The sequence below is a fragment of the Arctopsyche grandis genome, chromosome 9 (genome assembly GCF_051622035.1).
Source record: "Arctopsyche grandis isolate Sample6627 chromosome 9, ASM5162203v2, whole genome shotgun sequence".
NCBI classification, from domain to species: Eukaryota; Metazoa; Arthropoda; class Insecta; order Trichoptera; family Hydropsychidae; genus Arctopsyche; species Arctopsyche grandis.
This window is the reverse complement of record NC_135363.1, coordinates 20,837,905-20,852,884: the sequence shown is the minus strand read 5'-3', so window position 1 is coordinate 20,852,884 and position 14,980 is coordinate 20,837,905. Positions and strand designations below refer to the sequence as shown.

Sequence of the window (14,980 nt, the reverse complement as noted above, 5' to 3'; positions counted from 1 at the left end):
TTATAGTTGGGTCTTCTTTTCAATAAAGGATTTTGACCAGGATAATTTCGTGAAAAACATTGATTTTTCCATATGAGACATTATAAGATTGATTTTTTTAACTACCCGTCATATTTGTAATAGTCAATTGGTATAATCAATATCCCGAAAACTACGAATATATAACTAATTGTACGGAAAATTTAAAACTTTCCTCAGAATCGTCTCATCCTCTAAGCACCATATAATACGTACTACATATATGATATATGTGAATGTACATATGTTAAGTGTTCATTTCTAGTGTTCAAGTACATTTCAAGTACAGTTAAAGTGTTCATTTCAATGAGCTTGTGAAAATACTAGTTTGTCCATACACGAACTATTGATTTTACTTTAAGTGCTAATAGTCAAAAGTTACCTTCAAATAGACTCACCAGATGTCGCATGAAACTTTGGAGCTGTCAAATCCTTTGAGATGTCAAAACACCAAGAATTTAAAAGGGAAATCCTATGGAAACTACATTTCAACATTGCTTTAATTCCCGTTGCTAAAAATATTGCAACCCAGGGTAGGCATACATACATATATAGAGGTTAGGTCAAACGATTGAATACTTAAACTTAGGTCTAATTGTTTGTACATGAACAAAATATACAGTTCGTTCGTCAATTTGTTATTTTGTGTACACTTTAACTGGCCAGATTGGTTCGTGTTTGAACAAACTAGAATATTCATAAACGAACGAAATGTATGTACACTTACTTGGACTGTAACATATGCATACATACACATATAGTCACAGGTATTTTCTATCCAGAATTTAAATATACATATTGTAATATAAAATATTGACACGTTTATTTCAGGTGGATCCGATAGACGCCGGTACAGACAACGGGTTCACATTTACAGCCCCAAATTGGCCCACTTCACCCCAAGGTGTGGCCTACAGGATGACTGCGCGCTACCCCTCACATCCAGCCGGGTCCTTTTTCTACCCTCACGTCAAGAGGCTTCCGCCTATCGCCACTTTTCAATTCCTCAAGGTGAGTACCCAAGCAATATTCAGACAATTTCGAAATGTCGTCGTTGACGAAACCCCTTACCCGTCTTACAATAAGTGCTCCACCCCCTTTGTAATTTTCCCACTCATTACCCGCCTCCCTCCGAGCGGATGTTAATTAATTTCCCTCCCAAAGAGGGCGATCATTGTCGACACACAAAAGAGCGGGAGTGCAACACCGGAAGCGTTGCACAATCTTATGAATGTCCCTCTCTTTCTATGTTCAAATTGAGTAATTTATCATGGTCTGAAGTTTCTGCGAAACTGGCTGTAATAAGCCGGAAAAGAAGGAAGTTGTACTGCAGGTAAAAGGCCCATTCAAAACTTACTCAACAAGTTTATATTCACAAAAAATATTTTACACGAAAAAAATCGATGCTTTGAAATAAATTTAATCCAGAGTATGAGTATCTTATGTGTTTAATAGCTCTTAAACTTTAGAGAAAAAATAAGTCAAGATGAGTTCCATTTACTTATTATACCTATATTTAAAGCTCTTGAAAAAAATTAAATGAATGTTTTTCAATCGAAACATTACATATTGGCGCGGTTTAAGGTCTGACCGCACTATGCGTCAAACGAACGATCCGACACTTCACAACAGTGTGCGACAATATTAGGTAAACTGAACTTGAACGACAGCGATGTGACACTACGCAGTAAATTATGTCAATCATTCGTTCGGTACCTCGGAGCAAGATGAACGAAACGTTACGCTATTATAGTATCCTTGATATGCGAGGAGGAAGAAAAATCGAGAAAAACCAAAAGATTATAGCTACATGCTATTTCAAAGTCACGATATGAAGAAGGAGAATAATTGTCGCAAGGGAACCCCTACTCAACGACACTTACGTCACGTCGCGAAAGACACCTTGCGTCAAAGTTGGTCGAAAAGTCAACATTGACGCACGGTGTCGTTCTACGTCATGCGACTGTCACGCAGTGCGTTATGTCTCATACAATTTCATACAAACAATATTTGGTCGCGTACTGTTGTGAAGTATCGGATCGTTCGGTTGCCGCATAGTGCAGTCAAACCTTTACGTTAATTTCACCATGTGACCTGCAATTACTTATCGTATACACCGTGCAAATAGATTAATGGCCCCGGACATCAAAATCTAAGGGCGTCAAAATTGCCATCACAAATTTAAATTTTTAATGAAAATCTTAAATAAATGCGACAAATTCCAAAATTTTTAAGTGAAATAATAAATGCTTTCCCACTTTTGAATAAAAACTTTTAAAAAATTGACCATTTAAAAGTTATTTTATTAATTGGTAAGTAATGACTTTGTATGTAAGGTTTAAAGGTTTAGGTAGGAGCATCGAAAACAAATCAAAGTTTCTATGACGACGATATCAATATCGTATGTATATTATTTCTTTTCGATTCAAATAAATTTAATAAAAAAACAAATTAATGTTTACTATTAGATTGTTTTGCCATGTTTAAGCTGTTTATATTACAAATACCGAGCGAAGCCGGATAAAACCACTAGTATAATATATTATTCGCAGCATTAAACTTTATTTTTAGATAAAAATTCAATTCACATTTTTTATTCCGAATTTTAAACTACTCGAACGTGCAACGATCTTACATTTTCGAATTTTCTCATACGTTTAATATTCATGGAGCAGCTAACACCGTCTGAAAAAATTCTTTCCAATATGTGTACGCACTTTTAGGCGCACTCGTGTAATTACTTCTTTTATATGCGAACCTCTGTCAGTCCGAGCGCATAAAGTGCTTTCTTTACGGTTATTACTGAAGCCCGGGATGGAGAGATGGGGGGGGGGTTCAACCTAATAAGGCGCGAACGAGAATACATTTTTGCACCTTTTTCAGGACTAGCACCTGGAGTGTGAGGCTTCCTTACCTCCCTTACTCACGTACAACAATAATCCCGAATAAATGGCGTCACGAGTTTGGAACCGGAAAGGGGAACTGTGCCTAATTGGTGTGGCCCTTTTCCAGCTCCATCGGCCATAACTCACCGGAACGTGACCGCCAGGAGGATATGCAAAAGTGCATCACCAATGTGCTCTCGGTGCACTTCGGAGTTATGACTCCGAAGTGCACCGAGTGCATCCGACAGTTTTTCACATGTCTGAAAGTATCGTGCCCGCTATATTGGTTCTCGTTATCCGAGGACTAATCTAGTCGCTTCTGAAATTGTAGCGAACGCTATTCGCCAAACGAGAAAAGTTTCAAAATGTCGCAATATTTTGTAAGTGAATTTAGACGAGAGCTCGCCGAGGTCATCAACTCCAATGAAAATGTGGAATGCTTTTTTTTTAAATTGGATTCAATTCAAGTTGCAATCTACTCTCGGGATTCAATTACATATAATTGCTTCTATGCAGTTCTTGTGAAATTCAAGTGCAGTCATTATTCGCTTTATGTACATATGTAGTTCAATCGTGCTTAGTTTACTGTCAATCTGTTCATTAAAAACTTTCTTGTTCGTAATAAAATATAAATGTAAATACAATATTAATACTAATAATAAAATTTTATCCCAGACGATAAGGAGAATCGTCGATATAAATAATATATAGATAATTCAAATGAATGATAAAATAAATAAATACAATAATAATATATGTACATATAATAATATTAAATAATAATAACTAATAAATGAATTGAAAGTAATTTTTTGGCGATCGGTTAAGTACATAAAGTACATCCACCGAACATAAATAAATAAGTGAAAATGAGAAGATACGGCAACAAGCAAAAAAATTGTCGTTACAAATACACAACGACGAAGGCAGGCCACTCTCATTCTGAGAATCGCCTCAAAGTGAGGCACGTGCCCTTCTACAAACATCCGCGACGCGCTTGTTGGTCCAAAGAGAACCCTTTTGGTACCTTTATCTTATTCATTGTATCCTGCTTGTATTTCCTCCATAGTATATAAATAATTGTATAGTACAAAAGTACATAAATAATTGTCTCTTCACCTCTATATTGGAGTGGTAAAGTCGTCTTTCTAGCATATTTGATCTAACACATATTGCTCATAAACTATGTATGTATAACTTTCATATTGTCTACAAATACTCGAAAGATTGTCTACAAAAAGAATCAACCAAATCAAATTACAGTCGATAATACGTGTTATTATTATAGAGGTAGGATAGTCACAGTGCTATCCATTGTTCAGCAAACCGTTAACAATGCATTTACAACCTTTGAACAATACACGGCCCCCTCAGGCTCCGGTGACTAGTTATTAATACAGTAAGTGTGAGAGCACCGATTTTTTAAATTACAAAACTTCTCAACTTGTTATCAAAACGTCTCAACAATCTAATTCAAAGTTATAACCTAGGTGTATTTTAAGATTTAACATAAATTTCAACGATCGACTCTGCTTGTGTGCCCGCATATGGCAGATATTGACCTTTGCCGGTGATCATCAACCTTTTATCGGTTCGCAGACGGCGATTTGCTCAACCCCAATTCAGCGTGGGAGGGTGGCAACTCTGAGGGATAAATAAAATAAAAAGTCCGAGCAAAACTGTGAAACTTCGAGGTCTCCGTAAGAACGGGACCAGGGACCATATAAGGATCACAATAGGGTCTCTGAATCACGAACGAACGTGTTTCTTGCACACACACACACAACACAACACAACAAAATGACGCAATCTAGTTCTCCATTGATCGTTGAAACATCTGGCGAGAGCTGAAGCTTCGACCCAACTTGGTAAAGCTCGTACTTTTCTCCATTCATTCGAGGGATCCAACTTGGATGTGAGTTCGTGGGTGACAATTTGCTTAGTTGTTCTTAATGAGTGTCTCTTCAGGTGGGGCTGATGGGTCTAAAATAGATCCACGAACTTGACACCGTTACTTAAACTTCTCGTGATACTATTTTTTGGAGCAATAATGAGCAGCAACCGGACTTTTACAACAACAGTTGCACTTTTTAAGAGGGCTTTACACCAGCGCCTTGTCCATACAAACGTATTACACTCTACTCTTCCTCAATAATAGCACTAGAGAAATTATTTTTTAATATGCTATGGATATCCACCATTGGCATGTTTCTGTGGTTTTATTTTTTTGATTAGTTATATGAGTTAGGAGCCGCCAAACATCTATAAAATCGACTCTTTTTTACACCCACGAAAAGAGTCCAGCGTGTTTATTTAACGTTTGATTTTCAAAAAAATACGACCACACAAACATAGAAAATATCTTTCTCATACCGATGATGAAATTTTTTTTTAAATTGGTCCAGTTTCGGAGGAGAAAACTGGAGAATACGAAACCTCGATTTTGTCGATTTAAAATAGATATAATCTGGTCGAGGCGCGACTGTCGCATTCACTCAATATATATACATATATTGATATATATATTGTCGCATTCACTCAATATATACATTCACTCAATATACATACATATATATCGAAGAAAGGAACGGCAACAAAATAAACGTTTCGGGTATCCAGCCCTCTTAATAGATGAACATAGTATGAATGCACATTGGGTAAATATTTCTAATCATTCAAAACAGCCAATTGTTCTATATGAATAATATTTGTCATACAACCACAGCGTCCAAAAGTTGAATGGCACTGTTTTTGCGCCTCAGTATGCAACATGCACGGCTAAATTGCTTATTGCATACAAAATTTGAGTGATTCGTCAGGATAAACTCTACGTGCAACCAGCTGTTTAATCAAGTACCCTGCATTATTATAAATCCTCCATTTCATTTTAAAAAATGGCAGACGAAAGAAAAAATGATCATCTTCTCTCACTACGGCTGTCAAATATTTTATTAAAAAATTACAACTCGTATATATTTGCCGTCATGTCAAAAAGGAATTTTTAATATTATACATTTTGAATTGACGAATAGCTTAGCTTAGAGTGGATTTAAAGAATTTTCTTTTTTTTATAGAATTTTATGTACACATATTTTCAATACAGCGTAGCTCACTGGTAGAGCTATTATATACCAGCAGAGAGGTCGTGGGTTCAAGTCCCGGTCGGAATCGAGTAATTACTTACATACATTATTATTCGATTCAAATACGCTGCTGGCGAAATCTTGCTTGTTATTAAAATACAGATTTTCCGTCTCCCGCTAGAATTTTATTTATTTATATACAAGTATACACCCATTTATTTTTATTTTTACACAACATAATGATCAAACTTGGTACATAGTATGTAAGTATTGTAGTTATCATTCAAGGCCAATTATAAAAATCGATTAACAATCGTAGAGACATCTATGGACAAATTTGCGGCATTTTATAAATCAGCGAATTCGAGATGTTGTAAACTTGAATTTTGCGAGAAATAGGACAGGGCTGCCTATTTGTTTTATATTTATGCTTATTTTGTTTTTAATTATTTTTTATTTCATTTTCATCGTGACGATTTTTTTACTCTGTAATGTCAAATTTGTTGGAACCATTTCAATGAAATCAGATATATTGAATAGATATATCCAAGGTCTGGCCAGCAGCACAGCCAGGGATTGAACCCATGACCATACAATTGAAATAATTACACGCTTACCATTGATCTATACTGCTAGTTAATTTAGTTAATTAATCTAGCTTAATTGTTGTGACGGGTCCTAGAATAGATCGGTATCTACATTTTCTCGTTATCGGTAATATCGGTATCTCGAATTTGTTGATTCTTATAAAATATGCTACCTACATACTCTGTAAAAATGTATTTCTCGCAAATGGTTGATTATACCAGTTTGTCCATAGAAGTCTCTATTGTATCATCATATACATATATAATAACGCTATTCTGTGTGTCTGCGATAACGCTCACCGTAGTATAATAGTTGTTTCGATTCGACATATGTACATATGTACGTCACAATTAAAACACTGCCAGTAAAATGTATGAATATAATATAATAGAGAAACAAAAAGAAACCTGTATATATACTGTTTGCTACCAATATTTCCTCTAGGAAATAGTTTCACGAGCATTCAGTGCCATATATTGAAAATTAATTTAATTAATTAATTAATTTTTCTATTTTTGTTTTATATTGTTTATATGTACATACATAGGTAGGTAGTTTTTAATTATAATACATCGTAAAATTGTCATCGGGTCAAAAACCATCCGTTGAAATATCAACGGGCACAACACTAATTCTATATCTATGTATATATAACTGTACTATAATATTTGAAAGTTGGTACTTATGTACAAATAATCTGACCATGTATCGCTTTGAAGTAATTCTTGTCATTGCAGCAGCTATGATAGAAATGTATGTAATAAAAAAATATATATTAAATGACATTTTTGGAGAATAGAAAGTAATAGTGTTATGAACTGTCCCGAGTACCAAATTATCTATCAATGCCGATAGATATGATAGAAAAAAGTTCAGACGGTATGTACCTTACACCTTATATAAACTAAGAACAAAGAGTGTGTCAAAGAAAGAGTGTAAAAGTGGACGGTGATGATTGTGTCGAAAGTCCTTCAAGTGTGATTCGAAAATTCGGCGAGAACTACTTTTAGGTGTGTCCTTTCGTATCAACGAAGATTGTACGTCTCCGATGAAACGAAATATGACACGGTGCGACCCTCCATCTCGTGAAAAAAAATCATTTTGTGACATGCGAGGGTGGCCGAGGGAAAAAGGTGGAAAACTCCAGGGTGGTTCGCAGACAGAAGGGTTCATTAGTTTGTCATTCGTTCGCTCGGACGTGAGGTAATCTTCTTCTACTTCGACGACAGCAATCGTCAACCCGGGCACGCGTTGTCTCCTGCACTTTTCACATTTTAAAATATTGTATTATGGATGCTCTCCACGAGTTTAAAGGTAATCGACGCTGCTATAAAACCCTCACGTAGAATATTTTCTATACGAATACAAGTAACAGTCTATGCATCTGGCACAGGAGCTATAATATATGTACATATGTGGTTCAATAAAATGTTGAAAACGTCTGGCTGACGAGGTCGGAAAATAAAAAGAGTGCGTATTTTCCAAATGACATCTGATAAAATCGTGTTATTTTTACGCTCGCACGAACCTATTGATTTTCAATGAAAATGATAGTTTTTTCTATTATTTTTATTTCATAGCACGAACAGTGTTACGCTTTTTTTACTCTCATCGAGAAGACAAGTATGTATAAGTTGTCTATTTTAGTCTTATGCTATTTTTGTGCCAAATTACATACATACATATGTATATGGTATGTGAAGTGAAAAAATAAAACGGAGATATTTTTTTATATTTAATCGTTCAATCAATAGACAGTGGTTAAAATACCTTTTCTATTTTGAATAATAGTAAAATTGACAATTTTTTCTTACCTTTATGTACTTCTCCAATATGCCCTTAATATCTGTATAATTTTTCCGTTCATCGCAGATACTTCTCCCTCATTATGTGGATTTAATAATTATTTGTAATACATTTTGAAGAAAAGCACTCTGACATTATGCTACTTGCAACAAAATTAGAACTCTAAGAACTTATCTTCGAGTCTAAAGCACTTGCCAAAAAACGTGTACTCATTTTATTACCCTACAATTAGAAAACGAATCATGACGACTGATATAAAAATATGTAACGGATTTATATTTTTGAAAATTTAACAGTCTATGATCATGTAATAAATAACATTTTTATACAAAAAAGCAATTACATTTCCAAGTTCCAAAATTCAATCTATTTTTTTTAAATAAATATTATATCATCATCATCATTTACAGTCATTCGCTATCCACTGTTAGATGAAGGCCTCTTCCATGAACACGCTTCCATTCGACTCTGTTTTGGGCAACTCTCATCCATATCATCCCACATACGAATATTTTTCTGATTTCATCCAACCATCTCCCTTGTGGCCTTTCTTGCACCCTTTTATATTCTATCGGGTACCATTCGAGCACTTATTTCGTCCATCGATCATCCGTTCTTCTGCCTACGTGACCCGTTCATTGCCATTGCAATCTCTTTAGAGTCGGGTGACTTTATTGCGCGACCAAATCAAATGTATGCAGTTGTATGGAGTATGCCACACCGGGCAACTCACCGGTTGCCCGAGCCATAAAGTCATCAACTGATCTCCGACTAGCGAGATCAGTTGCCGGCATTCTGTCTGGTTAAGGTGATTTTATTGCTTGAGTGACCAGTACGATTCCTCAAAATTAAATAACTATGAACGCATGTGACTGTTTTGTCACATATTGAAACCTCTACTCTTACCATTAAACCAACCAAGTATTATAATATACAACTGCTTTTATTTTACAGATAAAAGAATACGAGCTATCGGAAGTGTTCCACCACGCCTCAGATGACAAGAGCTACGAGGTGCTCAAGATGGACCAACCATCAGCGAACAGCATAGACATCCTTGACGGCAATAACGCACTGTCGTTGGCCATCGAAGAGGAGAGAGCAGAAAGGGAACCCCATATAGTGGGACGCCGCCCCATCGACCCCTTGGCCAGCGAACCACCGAGGATCTACTCGAAAGACGGATCGTACAAAACGACCACAGAGAACAAGTACACGTCTGTGTAAATATCACAATTTATTTATTTGCAAATAAATATTATATTGTTTAAAAAAAACTGAATCATAAGTAATGTTATGTCTTGCAATTACAGTTACAGCAACGATAATAGTACGGTGGAGCCAAGAGAAGCGAACGAAGTTCCGAGAGGAGACAAGACGGCCATATTGAATAGCATAGCGCGTTCGTATCGTGTCAAATCGCGCAAATCAGACAAACTCAGAAAACATTATCACAAAAAATTGCGTAAGTTAACTAAAAGATTTACCTTGATGTCAATTGTGAATATTCATAAGCATTAAAAAACTCTGTGGAAAAAGATTCATTCAAACATTTTGATAGATATTATATTAAATATATTATTAATCTCTATCAAATATTGTCTTATATATATATAGTTTATAAAATCAAAGTAATTCCCCAGAAATGGGTCAAAAATTTAATTAAAATATTGGGTTATCGGTGGAGCAACATGTTCAACCTTATTCAAATTATTGAGATTATCAACCTTATCACGAAACACCATCAGTTTCAAAAGGTTTTACCATTAAATATAAATTGTATAATATAATATCGACTTTGATAGCTCAAAAGCTTATTCTAAAAGATCCGGGTTTCAATTCCTCGGTGATTCTGGATTATGTCAATTTGGGAATGAATTACATACATAAACGCAAAACCACGACAATTTTATATTTAAAATTTTCAGTGCTATCAATAAATCTTTAAAAGGTTATCATACATTTATCGTACAATCCACAAATTCATCGTCCTTTCTATTCAGTACTCTCCCATCCAGTAGATCAGCTTTCTTCAATCTAAGATCCAAAAATAGTTTCTTAGACCTACCTTACGTTTTACCATTAGTGCAAACGAAATACACATTATTATCGCAAATATTAAAGGAGATAAGATTTTTTATGTGAGTAAACTTAATCGAATGTTTCCATTTACCAGGAACAAATGCACCTGCCTTTGCTTTATATACATTCTAGTAGTACTACCAGGCATCGCTCGGTTCCACTTTAGACGATCTCTTCCGTTTTAGCACGGATATAATATAAGTAACTTGAAATGGAAATGCAGTCTAGTAATGAGAATACCGTCGAACCACGAAAAAAATCTTAATTTGTTTTTTTATTAAATTTATTTGAATCGAAAAAAAATAATATTATTTAACGACCGACCAATAACAAACGACCTTGACGACAGCCAATCAGAAACGAATTACAGACGCCGTTTCGGTTTTACGTATAAGATATAAGATTTGATAATATTTGATAATATTTGAGTATGATTAATGTAAATATTACAATAAAAATGTATGTACAATTCATAGATGTCTCGTTAATTGTCGAGTTTAAGTCAGTGTCTCGTAATTTAGCGACTTATATAATAAAAAATGCTGTATTGTTTGTAATTTGGCCAGGAAGGCGCATTGGGGTTTACCTGTAATGCCTTCCTGGTATGAAATAAATAAAAAAAAATAAAAAAAAATAAATAAATAAAAAAATTTGGTGCCGCTTTAGTATGCGGTCTACCTTCACATATCTACTTTAGTATCCTAACTTAATCTTAAATGAATAGGGCCAACCCTAACTTAACCTAACCTAACCTTACCCTTAAATAAATTTGGTTGGATGCTAAGATATGTTTTTTTTTTTGTGAAAATATTGATTAAATAAAACTTTAAAAAAAAACATCTTAGCAACCAACACCTATGTATTTAAGGGTCAGGTTACGTTAGGTTAAGTTAGGGTTGGCTCTATTCATTTAAGATAAGGTTGTTAGGAACGGTATTTTCTTCGCTGCTGACGATATTTTGATAGAAATGCTTCGAAAACATTATGGGGCGGCAGGAAAAAACAACAATTATAATAAAAAGGTCGTTGCTACGATACAAACAAAAAAAAATAGTCGACTGCAATTCAAAGGTAGACCGCATACTAAAGTAGCACTTAAGATTTTTAAGCGTACATTTAATTATAAAAAAATGTTAAAGAATATTTGCGTAATTTATATTTTTAGCATTTATAGGATTGACTTTAAGTTATCTGGAATAAAGCTTATCTAAAATTAACATTTCTTATGATAAACTTTTCCGGTGCGGTGCAAGCGCTCGACAATCACCAGACAGACTGAACGACAGATAAACTGGATGGCAGCTTTAATCGCAATTCTCGTCTTCTCGAATGATAGATTGCACATCAGATGACGAGTAACCTTTCGATGTGCACAGATGCAATTATTAAAATGGTAATTATTATTATTGAGTTGGATCTTTTTGGCGAGTTCGGAACTTATCGAATCTTGCCTTATTAAACTCGCCAGAAAGATCCAACTCAATTTTAATAATTACCATTTTAATAATTGCATCTGTGCACATCGAAAGGTTACTCGTCATCTGATGTGCAATCTATCATTCGAGAAGACGAGAATTGCGTTTAAAGCTGCCATCCAGTTTATCTGTCGTTCAGTCTGTCTGGTGATTGTCGAGCGCTTGCACCAAACCCAAAGTTTTCATAGCCGAGCTGTAACTTACATTACCATGAGTGAATAAAAAAATTGCCGAAGATTCAATTGATGATAGCTTGGTTTTGTTTTCAGGTGCTGAACGTTTGCGCGACTGCCGCGTGTCCGAATGGGGCGAATGGTCCACGTGCTCACGCACGTGTGGCATCGGAGACATGAGACGCACGAGACGCATCGTACGACCGGCACGTAGAGCTGGACGCGCGTGCCCACCTCTCGTGCAAACACGCTGGTGCGGCTCGGCCAGAGACTGTCCCAAGGACTACTTCACCTGGTAACCAGACTGTCAACACGCCGAAGAACCACAGATGCACCCACACACCACACCACACCTCCCCGACCTCCTTTTCAACACATCCGCCGACCCCGTAATGCGAACTTGAAATCCGTTCCGAAGTCGCAACGGCGAATCGGGCATGCGATCTAAATGCAAATTAATATTTTTCTATGATTAGAGAGAGAGAGAGAGAGAGAGAGAGTGCATAACTTGAACGTTCGTTCACACCGATATTTTCAGAGGTCGGGCCCCGCCTCCGTCTATTTCCCAAGACGGTCTAACTTTTAACGGGTGTACATTTAAATGATGCATGAATCTTGAAATTCGTGGCACGTGGTATAGTTTTATAAGAAATATTTCTTTAATCTTGCAAAATTGCACTGTTTATTGAACTATGTATTGTGCTATGAGTAAGCTTCAACGTGGAGCGAGATGAAATGAAATATACTATTTCCTTTTGAGATTAAAATCAGTCATTTCTTGTCGAACTGAAACCTTTTTCAATTATTCGATACAAGCGCAATAAGTCGAAGTGGTGTTCCAAAAATGATTAGTTAAAATTTTTATCGCCGAAATCCATTATCTGTAAGTATACATGTCCTCGTTTCCTGACCCTTTAAAAAACATACAATAATTAAAATAAGTTTTATTATATCCTGATATTTGATGTAAAATAAAAATAATAATAATAAAAACAAAATCTGACACTACAGCGGAACTGCTTGAAAGACATTCGATTAATTAAAAAAGGCATATTTTATATATGCGAGTACAAATAAAGTGCGACTTAATTTAAAAAAAAAAAATAATAACGCGACAAAGAAGAACTTTTTATAAATAAAATAATAAAAGAAATCAATTGGAATATCAACATCATAAGAATGAACATAAGAAATGCATTAAGATAATAATTAATTATAGTGTGAAGTGTGAGATTGATGTTACCATATTTAATGTATGATATTTTTAACACTGCTAGTTAATAGTGTTTTATTATATAAATAAAATCTTGCATACTTATAATTATCGATAATTCAGTTAAATGTAACAATTTTTTCTTTTTTTTATATAAATTAATAGATGTTATCTGTTGTTTTGATCAAGGTAATTGCGTTTTCATTGCATTAATATGTACATATATATATTTAATTTTGTATACGTGGCGTGTCGTATCGAAACTCAATCCACGACGACGGAGTGAGCAAGCTTTCTTATCACAGGCCACGTGTATAAATATAGAATGTATACAGTTATTCTTCGGCTTGCTTATCTGAAATAGGCAAATATCTACGTTGTCGAAAATCAGATATATTTGTATAATGCAAGCTGGAGTGTGACTGTAAACACTTGATCATTTCATCGCCAAATTGTGTAGACAATCCATATGTAAACAGTGAAATATAAACGTAAGATTGTAAATTATTGTCACTCTCATTGTTGTTAATTATTCGTTCGAAGATGGCACATTCATATACATAACTTTTTTTGTGAGCAGTTTTAAAATAGTGGTATTTTTTTAATCAGTCGTTTACAAATCATAAATAAAATTACCACTTTCTTAATTGTTATAACAATAATTAACAATATTACACAATGAAATCAAAGTATTCAATGTGAAACATTTTCATCTCTGTATGCAGTTAAAGACCACTATTTTAAAACCGTAAATTATATAAAGGAAAAGTGCCAATCTACAGCATCAATTTGTGAATATGTCATGCAAATCACAATGCCTATATTTAAGTTATAATTTTTTAACTATCATTAAAATACATATATTATACGCACACATTATTTAAAAATATTTTGCATTTTCTCATAACTTCCCGCCCTTAAATGTTTTGATGTATGTAAATTAGCAAAAAAATATCTTTTTTGTTGTTACATGTATTTTTTACCATGTAAAAAATAATTTAATAATAAATATATATAAATACAGATGTGAAGTTAAATATTCTATGTACGTAGGTATATATGTCATCATCATCATCATGTACAACTATTCACCATCCACTGCTGATTGATGGCATCTTCAGCACGATTCTATTCGTCTCTGTTTTGCGCAACTCACCCATCTTCTTTGCAGCCTTCCTTTCACCCTTTTACATTATTTTGGGAACCGTTCCAGTACTTATTTTGTCCACCTTTCGTCTATTCTTCTAGCTATATGTATAACGCGCCCATTGCCATTTCAATTTCTTCACTCATTCCACTATGTATATCCACTACCCTTGTCATACTTCTTACCCACATATTCCCTTTACTATCTCTCCTCGTTATGCCAAGCATAAGGCGTTCCACACTTCTTTGTGTACCATTGTGGCGTTTAGCGTGTAGCATTACTGTCAAAGTTTCACATACATACATACGTCATCACTGGCAAAAGACATTGAACGAAGATCCTAATTTCATTAGTCTCTTTATTACCTCTTCTTTAGTACCAGACATGTCTATTATTTGCCCTAAATATATGTAAATACATTAGACTACTTTTACTGTTTCATCATCTAATGAAATACTATCGGGCATTCTGATATACCTACATATGTATATACGTATGTATGTAGTATGC

The 14,980-nt window shown here is 34.7% G+C and overlaps 1 protein-coding gene across 1 annotated transcript in view; it reads left to right on the top strand.

Moving 5' to 3' along the window:
- The window catches only part of mspo (M-spondin), a 195,445-nt gene extending 182,243 nt beyond the window's left edge, over positions 1-13,202 (top strand). The window contains exons 4-7 of the mRNA XM_077438360.1: positions 850-1,029; positions 9,335-9,603; positions 9,694-9,845; positions 12,207-13,202. Of these exons, the coding sequence (XP_077294486.1) occupies positions 850-1,029; positions 9,335-9,603; positions 9,694-9,845; positions 12,207-12,409 (804 nt within the window). The 3' untranslated portion in view covers positions 12,410-13,202. The remainder of the gene's footprint in view (positions 1-849; positions 1,030-9,334; positions 9,604-9,693; positions 9,846-12,206) is intronic.
- The last annotated feature ends 1,778 nt before the right edge of the window (positions 13,203-14,980 follow it).